The sequence below is a fragment of the Tribolium madens genome, unplaced genomic scaffold (assembly GCF_015345945.1).
Source record: "Tribolium madens isolate multiple individuals breed KSU strain unplaced genomic scaffold, Tmad_KSU_1.1 Scaffold_97;HRSCAF=244;Tcas5.2_LG3a, whole genome shotgun sequence".
Taxonomy (NCBI): domain Eukaryota; kingdom Metazoa; phylum Arthropoda; class Insecta; order Coleoptera; family Tenebrionidae; genus Tribolium; species Tribolium madens.
The window spans coordinates 8,879,066-8,902,046 of NW_025401069.1; the positions used below are offsets into that span (position 1 = coordinate 8,879,066).

At 30.1% G+C, this 22,981-nt stretch overlaps 1 protein-coding gene and 1 long non-coding RNA gene across 2 annotated transcripts; both read left to right on the top strand.

Moving 5' to 3' along the window:
- Positions 1 to 1,809: 1,809 nt before the first annotated feature.
- On the top strand, positions 1,810 to 21,427 carry LOC123014157 (frequenin-1). Its single transcript, XM_044413091.1, has 7 exons — positions 1,810 to 1,933; positions 15,151 to 15,175; positions 16,132 to 16,180; positions 16,232 to 16,321; positions 17,103 to 17,181; positions 18,592 to 18,680; positions 19,480 to 21,427. Exons 1-7 carry the CDS (start codon positions 1,870 to 1,872, stop codon positions 19,642 to 19,644), a joined length of 561 nt encoding a protein of 186 aa, XP_044269026.1. The 5' UTR covers positions 1,810 to 1,869; the 3' UTR covers positions 19,645 to 21,427.
- On the top strand, positions 13,285 to 13,983 carry LOC123014158. Its single transcript, XR_006413305.1, has 2 exons — positions 13,285 to 13,679; positions 13,727 to 13,983. It is a non-coding gene; the product is annotated as an uncharacterized LOC123014158 (long non-coding RNA).
- Positions 21,428 to 22,981: the final 1,554 nt, after the last annotated feature.

A 22,981-nucleotide genomic window follows, 5' to 3' on the forward strand; every position in this document is an offset into this window, starting at 1 on the left:
TTTAAGATAAAAATGTTTCCATACTTTTTATTCACCTGGTATAAAACGAATAAATCTTTCTATGTGGATAAGTAGTTGCCTGCAAATGAATTTTAGCAAAATTGTTTAAGGTGATGTAATAGTAACTTTATTTTGACAGATGATGTCATCTGAAAAGTACAGATTTCTTAGAAAGGCTTAATTACTAGGTTATATAAATGGCTTGTCTGAAGCAAAACCAATTTACTTATTCTCTTTCGTTCATTGTGTGCGGTTCAAGATGATCAAAAAAACAAACTTTAGTGTACTCGAGGATAAAAATTTATTCCAACTTTGATTTTTTATTGTTAAAAGTTTTGCATATCGATGCATATTTGGCATATATTCGAGCATATTTCTTAATATTTTGTGCATATTTTTGTGAAAATACGTGCGCATATATGCGCATATTTTACGGATTTTTCGTGCATACAATCCGAGCCTTATTTATCATCAATTATTTTCTCATTTTTATACTATTATTTGCTTTTTAGATATACCTAAAAAGTAAATTTGTTTTTTTTTCAGTATCAAAAAATCAATAATTGAATTTTTAATAAATTTTCTTTATAACTTTTTATCTTCTGTAACAAAAACTAAAAAGTCATCAGATTTACAAAAATGTAAGATTTTAAAACTTTGCAATTGTTGTTAGGCAACTTTTTTTCCTAATTGATTTAATTAACAGGTCATTATGATGTTTCTTACACAATTACTACACTTTATACAAGTCGATACTTTTCTAAAAGCCGGTTTCATAATTAGAATTATTAAATTAAAAATATATTGATCGGAATGTGTTGGTTGATACTGATCAGGTGACAAAAATCTCAAATATTAAGACAATATTTATTTAAGAGTACTTTTATTTTATTGATTTTATGTTTCTTTAATTTTGTCACATTAAAAAATCTGTTTTCCTGCTGACAATTAACATGTGCATGTGCCAAACTCTTAAATTAAAGAAAAAGTATAAAAAAACGTTTAATTCGATTATCTTTTAAACAATGATTATGTGTTAACTTAAAGATACAAATGAGAAATTTTGAAACTGTTATGAAAAGTTTCAAATAATGTTACGTTTCCAAATTTTTTGGTTACATTTACAATTATTTAAGTTAAAATTTTACCATTTATAAAATGTAGTAAATACTAAAGTTATAAAATAAAAAAGAGTACACAAGAAAAATGTCTTGAAAGATTAATTGTATACTTGGTGCAAAAATGGTGGATGCGCCGGGCAACACCTATTAAATAAACTCAAGCGTAGACTTGGAGAAATTAATCACTCTAAATTTTATCCACAAAATACAAAGCCTTAGAGTATACAATACAGAACCACGTTGCTGCTGCAGATAAAAAAATTTGTGACTCGGTTTTTGTATTTTTCAAGTTTTTGTTTAAATAGGTATTGTTTGTAAATATTAAATACCTATAGTTACTACTAGGTGAATTATGAATGTTTAAATACTAGTAACATAAAACTGATTTCTTTTAAAGAGATTACTTCTAACTATTTACATACTGTGAAACCCCGTCTTTCTTGTTTATGGTCTGAACGTGATTTAAAGTTAACTTAAAACAGTTAGAATTTTTTATTTTCCCATTTTTTCCGTAAATGGCGGTTATTACTTACGATAATTTGGTTCTGAGCTACCGAACCTCATTCCCATACGGCGACATGCGTTAAGTTAACTGCAGGATGTGCGACAGTGAACTTCGTAGGGTAAAGGCGCAAGCGTAACTTCTATCTACCCTGTACAGTAGGAGTTTGAGTATTACCCTTTAGTATTGTGCGATCGGTAGAATTTCGTACGTTGTTCTTGTAAGTTGGAAACGAAACACTCCAACATGGGTAAAAAAAATTCCAAGCTAAAGCAAGACACAATCGACAGACTTACCACCGCCACATACTGTGAGTTTTCTTGTGCAACTTTATGTTTGTTTTCAACTTGTTTACAAAATGTGTCACACCAGCTTGAGACACCAACTTTCCTTTTATTAATAAAATACAACCAATTTTGTGTGAAGACAACTTATGTACCAGATTAAAACGGTGTTTCGGGTTAAATTGCTTTAACAGCTCGACTGTAATTCATCTTAACTGACTGCTTATTAAATTTTCTTGGGGGTGGCATGACAAGACTAACTCATTTTCTTTGGTTGTCGAGCTTCCACACTTAAAGTTTTTCTAGATACTAGAAAATAATACATCCGTGTATTTTTCGTCTTAAATGGATCATCGAACGTTTAAACTTTGTTTGCTCTATAAACACCATTTAAGAGAACAAACAGTGCGTAATGCGTTTAGACTTGGATATTACGACAGTTAGAAATAAATGATACAGCTTTTAAATTTGTTTGGGCGAACAAATATCTACACTCATCAAGACAAATAATGCACAAATGCAAGTTTATAGAGAAAATTGATTAGAAAACATGTGCACAGTTTTCTTTATCTTTTTCTCAATACAATAGTTACTGTGTTACCAACTTATAAATCCCTTAAAACTTTTTTTTTGCTTTTAATAATTAATGCTCCCGCACTTATTACGGGACCTGTTAAACGTTTCACCTAATCTATAATTACCTGGTCGTTTTGTTTCCTCTTTTTGGTTTAAGCTTGCAGGCTTTACATTTGAGGATATGAATTTAAACATAACATTTATTTAAAACATAAATATTTTATTTCTGTAGTTAATTTCGCTTCTTCAGCGTAAACAGCCATCATGAAAAGCGAAATGGCTTTTATTTATGATTATTATTTATCGTTTCGTAATATATCTCAAAACTAATTTCCGTTCCGTCCCGAACTGTCCTAGTTATTTTATTATTTATCAATAACGTATTATTGATCAACAAGTGTCTCCAATTGGTTTTCGTGCAATAAATATATTTTTTAATAAATCTAAAAACCTTCAACTTTTATAACCTGTCTGGTTAAGCTCGACGCTCTAAAATAAAATCCTCCAAAAATAACATTTCCTTAATATTGAAGCTAATAAAATTCGACATTTTTCGCATTACCATTTTCCTAGTTTGTCCGGAAACTTTTGCACAGAGGCCATATGCTGACTTTTAAAGCTTTTATTTGTTGTTGAAATTTAAAAGCTCTCTGTGCTAACAAAAAAATCTTTAAAAATTTAAATTGTGGAACTTTTGTAATAAAATTACTGCTCCGTTTACATCGACATTTTAATGCTAGCTTACGCAAATAGTTTTACTTCGCCAGTTGGCTGCATGTGTTTTAATCCAACCGCAAGTAAACACAACTTCTTGTTGACACTTTTTAGCAGTGTGTGCATTTAACCACAATCCTTTGCGTTTTTTTGCCTGTATTCAAATACTTAGTGATTTTTGTTCATTATTTTTATAAGCCGTTGAAATGATAACAGGAAAATGAAGTAATGCCAAAATTATGTTATAAATTACAAGATATGTGAAAGGAGACATACGTTTTACTCGTAAGATAAATGATTTCATTTCCGTACTTGTTGCATAAATAACTATTACTTATGACGGACACCTAATGACTGTAATTTCGCATTTATCTGAATAATGTTGTGACACTTGTGTGGAGTTTTATTTTATAACGAACGCTCCCACTATTGAAAAACAGAAAAATCAAAAAAAACTAGTCATGTGTTTGAACATAATTAATAATAACAAATACTACTAAATAAAATAATAACAAATCATATTGTGAGTCAAAATAAAAGTCTGGTGAAGGGTGTCCTGAAAATTTTATGAACGTATGTTGCGTATATATTGTTATACAGGGTGAGTCTTAACTTATACGCATAAACTTAGGGAATGATAGTTTTTGCACAATAATAACAAATAGTGAAAAAAAGTTCTTGTTATAGTTATATATATACAACACGATAAAGAAATTGTTTATCTACGAGTGAAAAGGTTAAGTTTACGAGTGACGAAGTAAATATTTCGTTTTATTTTTTACTCACCTACCAGAATTTCTTGAATATAAACAGTAGATAAAAATTACTTTATTTTACTAGACGATAAAAGATTAGACTAGACTTTAACATTGAGTACAAAATAAAAGTTATCGAAATATTGCATTATTAAAATACTATTCAACTTTTAAATTTTAATTAAATAATACCAAGATTATTATTATTTCGACCAAGCTTGGTATACTGCTAGATATTGACCTCTTTCTTATGACATTTTATAGTGACAAAAAAAAGTTATGATAATAGTTATTTATTAAACAAGACGAAAAAATTGAATTTTATATGAATATGAATTTTATATTATAAGATAATGAAAATTTTATCGTCGTGTACAATATAAAATTTTATTCAATCTTCACTAATTTTATAATCAATTTGGTCGATATTTATAAATATCAAAGTAAAATTCAACAATGAAATCTAATGTCAAAGATCGTTAGCAACTAACAACCGCAGATATACAACATTGGATGTATTTTTTTATCATCTAGACGATAAAATTTGATTTTAACATGAAGAAAAAAGTAGATAAAATCCAATTTTAACATAGAGGAATGAATAAATAAAATAAATAAAATAAAACTTTTTTGTTTTTCGGAGATATAAAAGCAAAAAATATAAACAAAATAAAAAAATTTCTCAAGTCACAATTTTTCTGTGCTCCTCTTTTTGCAAAATTTTTGTATATTTAGAAAAAAATCTGTTATACTAGAACAAAGCACGTTACGTGTAACTACGTAAAAGTGTTTCAGACGATTAAAATCGCGTTGCATGTTGCATGCGGGGGGTTGATGGGTTGATATATGCTTATGTCCTGAGCAACCCATCCTTAGTATCACGTGAGTTGAAGGATGAACTTTGTACAATCGCATGTTGGTGGCAGATTGAGACCGATGTGCAAATATGCCCTTTAGGTAATCAAATAATGGTGCGCAACACGCACGTCTTCTGATCGATTCGATTAGTTATGAGAAACAAGCTCTGCAAAAAGCATAAAGAAAGGGCGACAACCAACCAGTTAAGAACGTTATTTGAACATGTTGTGTGCACACCCGAACCAATTTCATTATTTTATCCAACTGAAATAATATTCTCGGAATATTGGAGGAGCAAGAACAAATACGCATTAGGAGTATTTGCGGATCTCAAATTTGCTCTTATAGAATTTCGGTTTTTATTTAAAACGCGGAGACATCACAGAGGAAAATTTTACACAAACTCTAACTCTCGTGACTATTTTTCCTAATGCTACTTGAATTTTTGATATAAAAATAAAATATACAAATGTATTTTGTTGATGCTCCTGGTAAATAAAATTTTCTGACCTACATCCGATAAAGAAGTTTATAAGCTACAAGCTTTTACCTACGACTCCGTTTGCATAACAGGCTAAAATCCTTTGCGTAAAGTGTGTGAAACCTAAAAACTGGTCGATATATACATGAGCACTAATATCTAAACCACCTACTTAAAAATTAAAAACCTTTTATGTTAAATAATAAAGTAAGATTACCCATAACTTTGAAACTACACAGTATCGCGAAAACAAAAAGTACTCTTGAAATAATAAAACTAAAAACTAAAAAATATGATGACATAATGTTGAAAATAGTGTTTGTTATTTGTGAAACGGTAGAGGGAAAAATATTATAATGAAAAAAGTTATCCATTTATGGAATAACTTAAAAAGTAGTTAGTTTATTACAGAAAAGTGGAAAAGTGTCAACATACTATGTATGCATATGTATCTTCTTGAAAGAGTTTAGCAACAATAAAGCTGAAATTCAAAATAAAGTAGAATTTTGGAGATAAATATATTATCAAATAATTGCATCTCTAAATTTGAAATAACTTGCATGCATATATACATGTTTTAAAGCAACAAAGTAAAATAGTTATAAGAAGAAATATCTAGTGTGGTGGTCAAGTAAAAATTGGCTGGAAAAGAGTTCAGTGCATATCTTAAACCAAAAAAATTCTAGAAATTTAATTCTCAGAGAGTGTCTTTGATTTAACTTTTATTTTTTTTAAACAAGCTGCCACTTGACTTCTTTACTAATAACCATATGTATTAAACTTAACAATTGTAAGATTATTTTTTAAACGTAGGTATTAAAGAAATTCTCATTACTTTCATATACACTGTGTCAACATTAAAACTTGCAATCGGCAATTTCTCTCAATTGAAAAAGTTACTAATAATCACTCAAAACCGTTTTGGTGGTTCCTGGAGGGAATTAAAATCACATGATAAGTGACACACCTCCACCCACTCTTGAATATAATTACAAAAATAAAAATTTAACGTCTTCGTTTTTGAATAATTGGAAAAATGGCTTTACCAATTAGTCTGTTGTATGACATTTTTGAAAAGCGCTTGTTATGGGCTTTCCAACGATGTATCGCAAGTAGGGTCGTGCCATTTAAAATTTTCAACTTAAGGTGGCTGTGGCTTGAAGGGTGGGTGGAGGAGCGTCACTTACCATGCCATTTTAATTCCCTCTAAAAACCACCGACACGGTTTTGAGTGATTGTTAGTAACTTTTTTAGTTCTAGAGAAATTGCTGATTGCAAATTTTATAATTGACACCCTGTATGTAGTTTACTGGTCTTGAAAAGAGTTACACAAAAGTTCATTTTAGTAATAAAACAATCGAGTTATTAAGTAGCAAAACTTTTACAAAATTAGGAATTGTCTCTTAAAAAAAATGTCGATGACGTCATTACTCAAAAATCAAAAGGTGTAAAATTTTAAATTAATTTGAAAATTGTGTATTTTTTAAAAAGAAAATTGACCTCTTTAGTAGGATTATTCCATAATAATGCTGCTCAGTGTATATTTACTATGTGTTACAGACAAACAAAAATCTTGTACACTTTTTGTTAATTAACGTATAAGTTGTATTTTCTGTTGTTTAAGAAGGAAATTCTTTAAAAAGTTATTATTGTGGTTAACTTCAATTTACTTAATGGGGAAATAAATAAAAATACTTTTTAGTTAATTTTAGATAATTAACATCTGAATTTAGTAAATTGACACCTTCATTTTACAATTATAAGTTTACTCATACTTTACAAAAAGATATTTGCCAAGCATATTAAAAAAAGTTCTCGAGTTGATAAGGAAAGTTGTTGATCCTTTTTAAGACTCAAACATCAAGTTTCCCCACGAAATTTGTCCATTTTACTAATTTCTTAACATTGAAGTTTTTCTTTTCCCTTAAATTAAATTTTTGTTTGTTTCAAAATTCTAAATACTAAAAAACCTTAGTTATTACGAGCACTCAAAAGTTTTATTAAAATAATGTAAAATAATAATTTCAAAAAGGTGGAAACATTGTTGGTGAAATGTTTCCCAGTAAGCATTATTTATCACTTCCTTTTTGTTTCCTTTTATTTTTGTTTCTAGAAAAACAGGAACATAATTAAACCTCTTGAGTTTAGACATTTTTTGCCCACAAGTCAATTTTATACCGATATTTGTCGACAAAGTTGAAGAGGGTACCCCATTCAGTCATCTATGCATCAAAATTCTATTTCCGCCCGCTTATATGAACCCGAATGACATTTGATCGACTATTAAAACCCCAATGTACAAATCAAGCAAAAAGTAGCCTTTTGGCGCGCCTGAATAGACATTGCTTTTTGTTTTTTATCATCAACATTTTTGATAAATCTGTAAATAATGGATTATCAATGAATGAGCGACGATGTTCTGCCTAATCTTTGACCGAATTTCCTCCACAACTGCTTTTTTGTTCTTAATGACATTTTAAATAATTCATTTTCTTACGTGAGTTGTTATCCGAACGCAAGTAACGTCTTTTGAAACTTTTTGAAATTATCTTATCATTAAGTATAACGTTCTAATCGCAACTTTCTCTTCTCCTCTTCGTATCTAATTAATTTTCGTAGTGGGCGTTCTCATAAGTCGCTCGTTGAAAGATTTTGTGATTGATCAGGTGGAAGAACACGGTGCGTTATCGTGATATAAGTTGTTTTCGTCGTCCTTGCTGCTGGAGCTCACAGATACGCAAGGCGCCCGGCAAGGCGGCGCCTGTCCAGACGCTGCCGGCGACAAACACCGAGAAATACTCATTCACAAATCTAAGAAAAAATCAGGCATACAATCTGCGTAATTCGAATTAACGGAAAAATTCGATTAGGCAAAATCGGGGAAATTTGCACCCGGACGCAAATGAGCGATCGATAAGTAATTTCATCATCCAGCCTCACGGAAAAAAAGAACCGAGAAGATAGAGTGTGAAAAAATCGGAATCTAATTAGGTAACTTATACTACGATCGGTGGATTTCTTCCAAAGGTAGATTGGTTTAAGGGCTTTTAATTAATTTGTACGTTTGTGTAAATGAAAATTTAAGTTTAAATGTTTAGGTAATTAATTTGGAATAAACTAACAAGTTGAGTGACTAAAAAGTATTGAAAACCCTTGAGAATTTTCATAGTGGGTTTTAGGAATAGCAAACAAAATGAATAAATTATTTTACCCGTCAAAAATGTTATGCAAAGGCAAACAGAAATACTTTACTTGTAATTACGACAGGTCCCAAGGTGTTAGGTGGTAGTTCAGGCTTACAAATTAATTTACATTTTAATAATATATCAAGAAATAACATGGAGAGTAATTGAATTTGAAAAGATTTTTTTATTTCATTTTGGTGGATGCGCCAGGTAACATGTTGCGAATGCTTTGATAAACTTAGTACTTAATTTACGTAGAATATTGAGCACTTAAGTAAACAGACTTTATTTTTAGTGGCAATTCAATAAGAATCTCTAGTGTGTGCCAAAAACACGAAATAATATGAAATAATGAAATTAGTACAATTTTTTTAAAGAAAAATAATAAGTTAATATGTACCTATATAAAATTTGATAGTCCTTTACAAATAAGATTTCCGTTTTTTAAATATTTAAATATTTTCTAAAAATCTCAAATTCAACTGAAAAAAACTACATTAGGGAGTGAACGTTATCTTACAAATACAATTCTAAAAATCTTTATTAGTATTATACAAGTCACTAAAATGGAACTAAAAATTAAATAAATTTGCATTTTTAATTATTTTTTTTTAGTTCTTGACATAAAAGCGATGACTTCATTCGTGTCGTTATTACTTTATGCTAATTTTGAAAAACTGTAGTAATATGAGCTTTCGTGCGGAGATTATATTTGCTTGCAAACATTTCTTGCCCATTTTGCTTAAGGTAAAACTATTACAAGTTTCATAACAAGTATATTATCTTAAATCAATACACAAAATTAATATGGGTATTCAAAGTAAAATCTACTTTGTCCAAAGTGAATTAATCACAAATTGATTCTTTTTAATCGTTTTCGTTAATTGTAAAGTAATAAACAATAGTGCTACATGCCCAAATATGCTACATAAAATTTTATCTTATTTATAGCAATAAATATATAAAAAATCTAAACATAAGCCAAAGATTGAAATATTGAACACTAAAACTGGTTGAATTAGACAAAATAAAGTCGGTTATATTATTACGAAAAATATATGATTGATTTGCTTCATTTGCATATTGGTTGATAACAGTATTGTTGGCTATAGCGGACAAAAGATGCATAATTATTTATCAATAAAATGATAAACCATTTTGTTCAATTCAATTTCTGTACAAATGGTTGTATGTGATTCTGATTACTCTGGCATTGAAACAGGGGTTGAATTAAAAAAAAATGAAGCCGATTAAATTAACAAAAGCTTGATTACATGTTTGCGTGAAAAGATTTCAAATAAACGTACGAGTTTTAAAAATTTTGATTCAACCAGAAAAATTGTTAACCGATTTTTGTTGTACGCAAAATATCTTTTATCAACAATACTTTATTATTCTCCAACTTCACATAAATTAAAAATTGCATGAAAATTTTTTTCGTAAATATTAACGTTTACGACACTTTAATAGCATTAAAGTTTCTGCAGTTAGCACGCTTTTAACTGAATAAATCGAAGTTGAAAAATCGGATCGGATAAACTGAAGTTCACAAAATCTCGACGAATAAATCACACTTGACATCATTGTTTTGTGCTATGGTTACCAGTCCCCAAGTTAGATATCTTGAAAATGACAGGTGTTCAATCTTTAGTGATTTAAAATCGCTTAAAATTTTGTTGACTCTTTTTTAAACGGTGTTTCTTATCATGTTTGCATCCAATTTTAAAATTTTGCTTTAGAGTTTCTGTACCTTTGTCAAGTTAAAAAAAACAATAATTAATCAATACCTGACCTGACTTGACTTCTATTTGGTCCGTGTTTTGCTAAAATGTTACAATATTATCGCAGATTTAACGCCGAAAGAGTAAGATGTTAGTATCTAATTTCCACAACTCAAATTCTCGAAATATGAGTTTACCAAATGATAAACATCTTCCAAATATTTTGTTTATGTTATGTTATCATTTGATTAAAATATCTTTTTAAGTGTATGTGCAGGATTAATGAACTGATTAAATCTTGCCTTTCCTCGTTATCACATTTTTCCGGCTATCGGAACTGCCACTCCCTACCACTGAGAGTTTAATACGGTTAATATAGATAGATATTCACCATAAATTTAATCCTCTCATCTTGTTGAAAGACTCGTGTTGAGCTACGCTCTACGCTTATAAATGCGTCAGAAGATTAGGGAAGGCCATAACACGGGATAATTTTTTTTTAAATAATTTGGAGCAATTTTTTCGCAGCTCGAAACGGTCGCTTCAGACGACACGCTGTGCTTTTAAAACCAAAGCACAAAGTTTTGCTAAAAGTTAAATATATTTACTATTGATTAGGGTCGAAAGCTTAGCCTTTGTGTGTAATAAATAGATTGATTAAGGCAAACAAAAGGGTTAGACTTATTTTTAGACCTCGTTTTGGCTTGATTTCCTTCAAATAAAGTTTTTGCGTGGCTTAATTTATTCTTTACGGTACAAACACTGTACTTCTTTTATTGGAACGATCTCTCTGTTCTTCCTATTTTCTTTTGTCTCTTGTTCAAGTATCTGTGACCATTCCGTTTCCATTCGCTTTACGCTCTTCTCCTTTTTCATTCGAAAATAAGCTTTAACGAACTTGCCTTTATGCAAGTGTTGTTATTAAATTTTCTCTCATAGTTGTTTTTATGTTTTTAATAAAAAGGGTTTTCATTGCGATGGGTTGGAATGGTTGAAAATTACAACTTGGGTAAATGAGAATGTAATTTGATTTGGTTTATAGTGCGGTTAATCTTTTTGTGAGTGATACCGTGAACGTCTTTAAATCGTCACGAATTGAAGAACTAGGGATTGGGTTGATACAACAAAAAGTAAATAGCATGAGGGAATGCGGCAACTTCCAGCATCAAGTGGAAATGCGGATGGGAAAGTCCTGCGCATCCCGGCGAAGCTTGAATGGAGAGAGAACAATAACGTTCTAATTTCGAACTAGTCCAAAGAAAAGGGATGGCAGAGTTGTTACATGATGAGGCAATTTTCGAATATTAAAAATTTATTTCCTGACCTGAGACAAAAGCTCAAGAAAACTTGCTAATAATTGATGAAATGTATCATTTTAAAAAGAAATGTTTTTACAAGTACCTTGTCAACCAATAGATTTTATTATCACTTTGCTGCTTTCACTAGACTCATGATTAATTTAATGGCGGATGCGGGAGTCGTAAATTCGTGAAACTAGATACAGTACACTCATCAAATTAAAGCTGAATTAGCAAACAACTGCTCGAAAGTAAAGAATAAATGTTTGCTAACGAACTACCGACGAAAAGTATCTCGATCTTGGTAAAGTAGTGGATTTGCTATCGACTTGCAAATTAACGAAGTTGCCGGATATGAGGGTATATTCAGTTTCATTCTGCTAAAATTTAACGGAACGTTAAAATTTGTAGCCATGACGACAACCAATGAAATTATCTGATTTTCAGATATTACACTCTTCTGAATTTTAACGGCCCGTTAAAAATTACAGGACCTGTTTTAAAATTAGGTCCATCCATTTAAAAAATTGGATGCTTAAAACATTTTTTCGCGTGGCGATTTTATTTTTAATTAATTGTACATTTGAAAATGCATTGAATTAATGCTGTTTCATAGGTTAACATGCAGGTCGATACAGCATTAGGTAGTGTATTAAATCACAAAATACAAGCATCAATAGGTATTTACATTAAAATACACAAATACTTGATTGCAATTAAATGTCTAAATCTCAAATTTTTATTTGAAGAAAAAATCAAAATAAGTATATGACGCCACTTCCTCTACTGAATTTTTTATGTAATAACACTATGTGAAAATAAAATGGGAAAAGAAATTCTCATCGATTGGATGCACTTTCAGCAATAAGTAATAAATATCCTAAAATGAGGGCTTCCAATTGCATGAATGTGAAGCACTTTCATTCGTGTTTATGGATATGTACAACAGAAATTCCTAATCGTTTTAACTAAACGTGTATTATAGAACACAGAAAATTTGTGATTTTAGGGCGTTTTGTGCTAGATATCAGCTAACATAAAACATTAAAACACTACTTACTCTTGTTATTGCAAGTGAAAAACAGGATATATTTCTCTAGGGTGCGAAGCTTATGTAATCCCGGGTATGACGCAGCTATTATTTCTAATCTACCCAAAATTTCAACGGCTAGAGCAAGAAAAATGTAGAAACACAAACTAACGGTGGCTTTACGAGTATCCCAATTACGAAGTTTCTGACTTTATTATATATTTGCTAAAATGTGATGAAAAGCTAACATTATGTACAATTGAGATTACTTTTCTGTCACGTAAAAATTAAACAAAAACAAATCCTGACACACCCTTATTATTTTTGTGATTTTTGGATGTAGCGTTTAATGATGGTTTTGCTTTATTTTTGAATTAATCAGACGCTATGTACCTACACTTGAGTGTAAAAAAATCGTTAATTATCAAAAACAAAATTGTCAAGTTTTTTAGAGACTTACATAGTGTGAAAAAGGTTGTTTCCAAATAGGTTAGAAAATTATCAAAAGAAATGTCTTATTGGGTGCATTGTCATCAATCAAATTAATCAAATAGAGAAATGGAAAAACATGAAAAAACTTGATAGAAATTTGGAAGATGCCTGATAATTATGAAATTGTAAATTGTGACAAAGACAACATCAAAAAACTGGCATTACATTATAAAATATCAATTTGCGTTTTTTTGCACTCAAGTGTATATTTCTCAATTCAAGTCGCAAAAAGTTGTGGTGGAATTTGCTGCAGAAGTTGCTCTTTATTGGTATTACTGACTTTATGCAGTCTACAAATGTCTGCATTTGTTTTTATTTTAAATGTATGACCTATTAATTCCAAAGTTTGAGCGCAAAAACGGGTCGCTAAATTTATTTGTCGAGCATTCATTTTGGTTAGTTAACAAATGAACACATCCCAGATTAATTTTTCGGCGAAGTTTGTATTAAAGATTTGACAGATTTTGACACAAATGATCCGTCAACTTGTTAATGAATTTTGAAATTGAATGTGCAGGTTTTCGCACGTTACATTACCATACTTGCCAAAAAATTGTGTTCCTCATTCTCAACAAAAGTGATGGATCGTGACTGATTAAGGGATTTCATGGTTACCACTAAATTTCCGCAATCAAATATTCGTGGTCTTGCATCAGCAACAGGTGTTTGTTAATTTATTTATTAGTTTAAAAAAATAGTTTACTTTTAGAAAATGGTTCATTTACAAACACTGGCTGTTTTCACTGCGGGCATAGTAGGGGGGATTTGTTTTGGAACTTATAAAGATGCATTATGGAATTTTCTTGATTTGGATTCGAAAAGAAAACAGTGGACTGACTGGGGCTCCGAATGTGAAGCACTAAAAGAGGAGGGGGAATGTACCTGCTATAACGAAGACTGATCCAATGAAACCAAATTTTTATTTGTCACATTAAAAATTAATTACAAAATGTCATAATATTTGAATTTTAATTAAGTTTATTACCTCTCTCACTTGGAACAAAGTTAATTAAGTTATAAAATTTCAGGAAGTATATTTTTAACTAAATTAAAAATGACTGAAATTTATTATAAAAGAAAAGCTATCCTAATATCGTTAGTGCGGTTTATAAACCATCAACTAAATAGAATTCGTGCAGAATCACTGGTAATTTCATCAGTATTTTTGTAAAAAAATTCAAATTGATTTTTTTTCTACCACACGTATATCTAGATAACTAAAACTGGATTCAGATGATTGATTAATTTTGGAGTTGTTAGGCAGGCCAAAGCATAATGAGATTTTAATTCCAGAATAAATAGAAGCGTAAACACAGTAATTGTGAAAGACAATTAATTTGGTGGAGATTAGTTTAAATAGTTGACTCGTATATGCGGAGGAATGTTGAAAACAGAAATGGGTTAATTTATGCAAACGTTGTAAATATCTCATTTTTATGATCATAACAGACATGACAAGTTTACGATTGTCGGGATTCTGGAATAGAGACAGAGAGGGAGTGATAAATTGGAAGAATTATGTTCAAACTTTTTGGTTGGTTTCATCACAGTGGAAACTATAAAACTGTTTTATACCTAATAATAGTCATAATTGTAAAAATAACAAAAACATTTCGCAACTATAAATAAATACAAAAATTTTACGTCTGTAAGTTTCATCCGCTTAAAGCCTCAAATTTCTTAATTCTTGTCCTGGCTAATTTATCGTATTTAAACCTCCAACAACTTTTCTTATTACTGTTTTAGAAAATCTTAAATAATAAAGATTAATTGACTGCAGTAAATCAGAATCTTAAGTTAGTAACAAACTTCAAACTCCTATTAAAAGTTAAAAAATTCAATGGAGGAAGCAAATGCTACACATGTACAATATGCCAAAACCATTGGTATTAGTCCGAGTCGCAATCAATATCAGGATTATGTTAAATTGATAATCTAGCGTACCGAAGTGACTTTTGACTTGGTCCTATTCCAAGAATCTTCTGCTTATATTAAATTTGTATTAGATATGACGTATGTTCTATTACGTATTTTATTAGGGCCGTAATGCGCTTACGAATTTTATTTGGTCTTTTGTTTTTACTTTTAACATCAAACAAGAAACAAATTAACTAATACACTTTTTTGTTTCAGTTACAGAAAAGGAAATAAGGCAATGGTAAGTTTCTTAAAGTTTACTTCTGATTAGCAACAGGCCATTGCGTGAACAAACTTTTAAATAATATAAGTTGTAAAATTAAACGTTGTATAATAAAGATATAAATAATATTTGCAAAACCTATTACCTATATTACCTGCCACTGAAAGTTTGAGTCGCTTGTAATAATAGAGTTGACGCTGATCGTTTCGTGTTGTAAAGTGATTAGCATTTTAAACCTCACAACAAGTTACACGTTGAGCAAAATATGGTTTTCACGTTTCCGTTATAATTCCGAACCGTGTTTTAAACAGTTAGGTATACCACAATCGCTATTTCTGACACTGGTGTCAACAAGTAAAAAACAGGTAATTTTTAAATGCCAGGATAATGTCAAGGATAGTACAAAAATCCTTCTTTTTAACGAATTATATCCCGCCTATTATTTTACACCTGCAATTTGGAATTAGACATATCTTGTAAATTCTAGTGGAAACCAAGGCGGATATTAGGTTTTCGCTCTAATTTATTAGCACCTAAATTAATTACAATCAAAAAGAGGGAAGGAACACGTGCTATAAATTATCAGATTTCGGCTACATATCTCGGATTGTGAAATGTGACTTGTTCTCATAAACACAGAGGTGTAATCTGATCTAAAATGAAATTTACGCGAAAACAATTTTGTTTTTTTATAACAAAAACACATTTTTCGAAATTAATTCACATCTTGATCTAAGAAGTGCATATATATTTCCATTAACTCTCCTTTTCTAATTTAGTAAGTAAAGAAATAAGGTCAGCCTGTTTTTATTGCAGAGTGGCAGCTTTTATAGGTCTTATTTACACAGTGTCTCTGCTGGGATATCCTCTTGCAACTTTGATATCCTGTAAAATATTCTCGGGGAAAAATAACTAGAGAGCAAATATACAATTTATATCTGAAAGTTGTTTAAAAAATTTTGTGGTTGTTTCAGGCATAAAGGATTTTTGAAGGACTGTCCCAACGGTCTTCTAACAGAGCAGGTAAGTGGATACTTTTTCATTTTACATTCTGTAATTTAATATTTATTTTAGGGCTTTATAAAAATTTATAAACAATTCTTCCCACAAGGAGATCCTTCCAAATTTGCCTCTTTAGTGTTTAGAGTATTCGACGAAAATAACGTAAGCCACTTTTCTGTTTTTTTTTTATACGGATAGTTAAATATTTAGTATAGTCGTTATTGTTAGTAGAAAAATATATACCTCATTATAAAAACGTCAACCCAAAACAGGTAAGTAAATATCTGGGTACACATAATGCAGATAATTGAATTTTATGTCACTCATATCGGTTTATACTTTTATAAAAGGATCGTTATAATTCTGTCAGAAAGGCAATTTTGACCTGTCTGTTACTGAGGTGCTGTCGCAAGATTCAGTTTGATTTTAATTTGATTTTTTCACATCACAATAAATAATAAAAACGTTTAGTTTTTATTTCCGACCAACTCAGGCACCAACGTTTTATCCCACTTCAGTGAAAAGCCCAACGATTGATTTTTCTTTTATTTACGGTGAGTATTTGATGGATATAAAGTTGATTTAGGAGTCACTGTACAGAACAAACATTCTCCTCTGAGCTTTTAGATGACATCAACAACTCGACGAAGTGCGAATAGTTGTCCCGTGAGTATACAGCACCATTAGAATTCTAATTACTCGTAAAATTAATGGAGTTGTTTAAAATCGTGGATTATCTACTGAATGCCAATATGCCAGTCACTTCAAGTTTAATAGGCATTAGGTCGATATTAGATCTAATGATAAGTTTAAACGTTATACAATGAAATGAAATGCATGTCGCACGCTGCACGGAATCTGTTCCACAATCTTGAATATAAGAGTGTTATTGTCATTTCGAAAAATACTCTACGCATGATATATTTTATGTTTTATGTTACAGGACGGTTCTATCGAGTTCGAAGAATTTATTAGAGCACTTTCGGTTACGTCTAGAGGAAATCTGGACGAAAAATTACATTGTGAGTATATTCACGACCCTTTGATCGTGTGAATAAACGAAGCATTTGAACCAATAAAAGAAGTAAAAATATCGTTTCTTGTAATTTTGGCAAAGCGAAATGTAGCAGAGCTTGTGGTTGGCCTTATTCACACGATACATTTTAACTTGCATTTAACTTACAATTTTTTTTATTGCTATAGTAAATTAACCAAAACGGTTTTGTCTCGATAAAATAGGACTAGGTGTACATGACAGACGTGCCCTAGTTTAAGCCGTTAAAATTGTTATGAATCAATCAGAGAGTCGAGCTTTGGTTGTTACGGACGATTTATCGCCTCATATTTTTTGTAAACAGAATGAAATATAGACATTTGTCAAAACGGGTCAACTTTTCTAGGATGATCAAAAACATTGCTGCCTGGCTGCCTGTTTTGTTGTCTCTTTTTTAATATTTATTATTTACACAAAAGTAAACAGAGAACTTGGCATAGGTATGTGCTACTAAGTCAGTTTCGATAATTTTGTTGGGTTGTTAACTTGAAGATTTTCAATTTTTTGTTTACAGATACAGTTGGTAGGTTTCAAAAACTAAAAAGGAACCAATTATGATGTGATGTTATGTTAAAAGCAAGCAAAAAGGAAATAAATGCCTTTGATAGGTTCATTATCTTTTAAAAAATTATACTCAAGTTTCGGTGTGGTTTACATGCCGCGGTAAGCCACCTTCATACAATCCAATGACACTTCGCCGCCATCGTTCCAACTGGTTGCCGCGATCAATAACACCCACCTACTTCTAATCGGACCACAGGCTATAGAAGGTCCTACATTTTTTGTTTTTGTTTACATATTACGTAATTCAAAATTTAAAAGCTTCTTTGTACTGGATAATAAATTATGCATTAAATGCATTTCCTTTTTATTAATTGCAATACATTCTTGTCATATAAATAAAACCGAGCGTTCAAAACAAATCTTAATACAAATGTGTATCATATCTTATAAAGCCTAAAATTTGCAAGATTGAAAAAACACATTATGTAATCACTAGAAAAAACCGCGATAGAGCGACAACCTACGCAAATACATACATAAATCGATTTTATTCCAAGTGTTAAAATATTGATACATTTTTTTTCTCATAAATTGTAAAGAAAAGTGCTTTGAACAAAGCTTTTTCCTGTTCTTTCAAACTATAAATCATTATTTAAAAACCTTGAAAATAAAAGTTAAGTCTAATATATTGTACCATTTAAAGGAATACTAGAACGAGTTTTGGAAGTACTGTAACACCGAAATAAAACTTCAATTTATTTTTTTCTCAAGCAGTGTATGTAAAACTGTTTATATCAAATGCACTAAAAGAAAGTGCCCATTTTTGTTTATACTAAGGTAAATTTTACTCACTCAACCTCGAGATATTCTTTAGGGGCATTTCGACTTTATGACGTGGACAACGACGGTTTTATAACAAGAGACGAAATGTACAATATTGTGGACGCCATTTATCAAATGGTGGTAAGTATCGAAATCATCAATCAGTGAGTATTAATTTAAGACACCTAATCAGCATAACAACATTTCACATTGGTCCTATTCCAGAATTCGTACTAATAGACGTTGCAAATAACAAATACCTATTTTTTAACTTTGATACCTTACATTTTTCAAAACTGAACAACATCTTGTGAAAAAAAAAGAATTTTTTACTATCGGTGATGATTGATGAAAACTTTGATTTCTCGTAATTAATATCTAAAGAAGATTTTGCGCTATCGTTTGATGTAAGTTTTATTTGTTTTAATTATACAAAGTGCTAACTAGAAGTCATCAATTTGTGAAAATTTTCAATCATAACTTTAATCCAATCTAATATTTTTTTATTTTATCATATTCTACAACTAGTTCATTTTTTCCCTCTTAGGTATATTGTAAATTTTGAAATCAATAAAATCGCAATATTCTTAATACAGGTTAAAATTAACAAAAAAGGAAAAAGAGGTAACCCAGAAAATAAAATAAGAATCATTTTGGTGTATCACAGAGTGTATCAAATTTCTAATATACATCATTCATGTGTACTCTATACATCATTCATGTGTCATTCGACACTTGTGCCCTAAAGCATCTTACGATGCACTTTGAGTTTAAACTTTAGTAGGTAGTAGTGTTCTAAAAGCATAAACGCGAAAATACGTGTTTTATCTTCTTTTTGACCTGGAGACCAATTCTTTCTTTTGTGGGAAAACAGCCACTTAGCTCACTTGTTGCATAAACAGCAATTTTCGCAATGTGATAAATTGTGATTTTTTCCCAGGGTCAACAGCCGTCCGAGGATGAAAATACTCCGCAGAAACGGGTGGACAAAATCTTCGATCAAATGGATAAAAACCACGACGACCGGCTAACTCTAGAAGAGTTCCGAGAAGGCAGCAAGGCTGATCCCAGAATTGTCCAGGCCTTAACGCTTGGTCCCGAATAGCATAAGGATGCGGGAATTTTACCCGACACACTCTGACGCAAGCAGGGGACGTTATTCGAAATCAATTTCAAATACGAATCCGATTTTTACAAAATTCTCTCGTCTTGTTGTTAAGACGGGGCAGTTTTTGGCTGTTTTTACATGTCGAATTTTGTCCCTCGTGTCAAAACTACGGCTACGACGCTCAATTATAAATATTAGGAAGTTGAATAAATCGTCTTTATTATAGTTCTGTTTTGTTGGGTAGGATGTAAAAAGACGGTTTTATTGTGTGACGTTACAAAATATACCGACAATCATCAGATTTTTTTGCCGTGCTATTTTATTGAATGACTTTCAACTTCATATCAAAACGTTTTTTTTTAGTTGACTTATTTTCGTAATAGAACCTCAGCTCTTATTTATGTGCACTTTATTCAAAGTAAAAAAAGTGTCAAATAAAAATAAGTAAGCTAAAAAATAAATTAATACATATGTCTATAAACACCACACCGTTACTGGAGGAAATTTTATACATATTTCCATGTTAGCAATATCCTTTTTACGTCCAGATTTGGAATTTTAAAAAGCGTCACTGTTAAAAATATTTGCATATAAAGTGAAGTTTTAAACTACTGGATGTTTTTTCACTTAAACTCTACAGTAGCAATAAAAAATCCTATATAGATATATTAAAATATAAATACTAATTTATTGTATTTAATAAAAGCTCAATAATTGAGATTCAGAAGTGAATTTGTTTCGACTGCGTTTTTATATCCAGTAATTTAAATTTATCACTGTTTGAATTACTCTTTACGACACTGCATGTATGATGAACGATAAAAGTTATCACAAATTTGCAATTCCATTTTCTCTATACCTAAACTATGATACTTAATATGTAGTAATAGATTACATTAATGGTAGTTTTAATCTATTCATGTACTATAATCATTTATCGACTATTTTAAACTAAAGACAAAACACTTTATGCCGAAAAGTAAAATCTTAAAATCTGTATTTTTATGAACAAAAATTTGTTAAAATGTTTGTGCCTATTTATTTTATAAAGCTTTTGCAAAGTTGTAAATGTTCAAAAACGAGTTGTACTTTACTTTTTCTGTATTGTTATCAAAAAATCGAATGGTGAAAAACTGCAAAAAATTTTGGTAGGTACCTACTCAATGTTGGTATGACAATACCCATCAATAATGATAAGCAATTAATTTCAAATAACTGTTAAGATTTTTTTAAAGACAAGAAATAGTCGTTGTCGATACGATTTATAAAATTTAAGTAAGTATTCACTATTCTTCCTTGTAGCTGTACTTTTATGTAAACAAACATTAAGTAATATTTACATAAGTGATAGTTGGCAGTGTTAGTTGTTAACTAATTTTAAAAATTTTTAGCTATTGCCATGCACAAATGTTGAGTTATTTTAAGTTTCGTTGTTATTAATAAAACACATTGTAGAATAAAGTGATTGCGCGTTGTTAAATTTTTGATTATTTGTAATGATTTAATAGCGCGGCCTAACAGTATGCATATAAATTGTTATAAGTTTACATTTTGACTGTAGCGACGCGCTATTTTTTTTTATTAACGACCTTCTGTGATAATTACAATCATTGTATCGCAATAATGAAAATGCTGTGTCTTGTATTGCCGTAGGCTGTTCTTGTTGTTTTAGGTAATTCGTAACATGATTGTTTTTTGACACTGTTTGTTGTTGTAAATTATATGAAGCAAATACATGACAAATGTGTACAAATATATGGCATAAATTACAATAATAAAATCATTAATAATGATAATAAAACGATGGAATGGACTATTTTATTGAAACTCATTTATAAACACAAAATATAGCCGTGGCGGTAACGTTTATGTCTTTTACCCTGTTTTATAGATTCTACATCCATATAATGCACGTAAAACTTCAAACAAGTGTTTCTCTACGTTTTATGGTTTGTAAATTCGGCAGGAAAGGAACTCACTCAAAAAATTACTGTTCTGAAATTGTTGCAAATTGAAAAAAATAAAATAAAATCGAAGATGTATCATCAGTCGAGGCAATTAAAAATCGCTTTCTAAGCTAAAAGCTGCAGAATTGGAAAACTATATAAATGCGGTAATTATATTTTGTGGTTAATTTAGCTGAATGCTAAGAAATGCTTATTTTGATCGCAAATACACATAATTTGCAAGTGGTAAACAGAAATTAAACAACAATTCCGTTTTAAACTTTGTAGATCAGTTTTTCTAACGTTGTTGTTTAAAATTTAAACAGTTTTTGCAGTTCTTTTAAAAAGTTACTGTATTTGAGTAACTTTAATAATCATCTATGAATTTTAAATTGAATAAATAATTCCGTATAAATCACGCAAATCCGGAAAATAACTCACAAAAAAATCCCAATTTTGCTTAAATGATTAACGATTGAGACGTAAAATCAAGTTGAATAACCTGGAAAAGAAGCCAATAAGAAACTCTATAAAATGAGAAAAAATTAAATTGACAAAAAAATCTTTCATAAATTTCATTCTTAAAAACGGTAAATTTTTCGTAGCACTTTAGCTTTCACCCAATATTTTTTTCTGAAAGTAAATAAGTATGTGCTTATATGCTGCATTTCTTTCATATAATTATTAGTATAAAAATATTAGTTAAAAAAAATTGTAGACTATTTAGTTGAAGTCTTATAAAGCATTAAACCCAAATGAATAAACTCGATTTAGGAGTTTAATGAATATTATAAGCGAATTTCAATATCTGACGAATGACCATTATAAATACAAAGTTGTTTTATTCTGAAGTCAGTTAGTTAGGTTTAATTATTCATGCATGACTCATTGATTACAGATGAAGATAAATCAAAAAGAATTGCTAATACCTCCATTGTTCCTGATCCCGAGTTCAGAGCCTAGTCAAGTCCTGAAAAATCTAATAACAAATCTGGAATACAACTACTGGAAGCAGCGATAATCGTTACACATATGTTGAACCAAAGTGTAGGTATAACAAAAAAAGCTCTAGAACCAATCTTAAAAATCTAATTTTAACAACGATGAGAGAGGAAAAGAAAGTAGTTTAGTGTCCCTTAAAAACGTCATTGTATTTGACTAATTTTCATAATTTCAAATAAAGATTTGAAATAAGTAAATAAATTATTTGAAAAAAAAAAGAATTATTGCTCCGCAAAATTTTCAGTATATATTATACTAGAAAATACAGAGAAAATGTACTTTATGATACCAAACACGGTGTATAAAACTAAAAAACTATAGGACCAAGCGTTTTTTGCTTAAACTATTCACTTTTTGAAAATAGTAGACTGCGTTATGTAAGAGGT

Coding starts and splice junctions, on each gene's coding strand:
- LOC123014157 (XM_044413091.1), top strand. CDS start 1,870: ATGGGTAAAAAAAATTCCAAGCTAAAGCAAGACACAATCGACAGACTT. Junction 15,176..16,131: donor GAAAAGGAAATAAGGCAATG/GTAAGTTTCTTA, acceptor TGGTTGTTTCAG/GCATAAAGGATTTTTGAAGG. Junction 18,681..19,479: donor ACGCCATTTATCAAATGGTG/GTAAGTATCGAA, acceptor ATTTTTTCCCAG/GGTCAACAGCCGTCCGAGGA.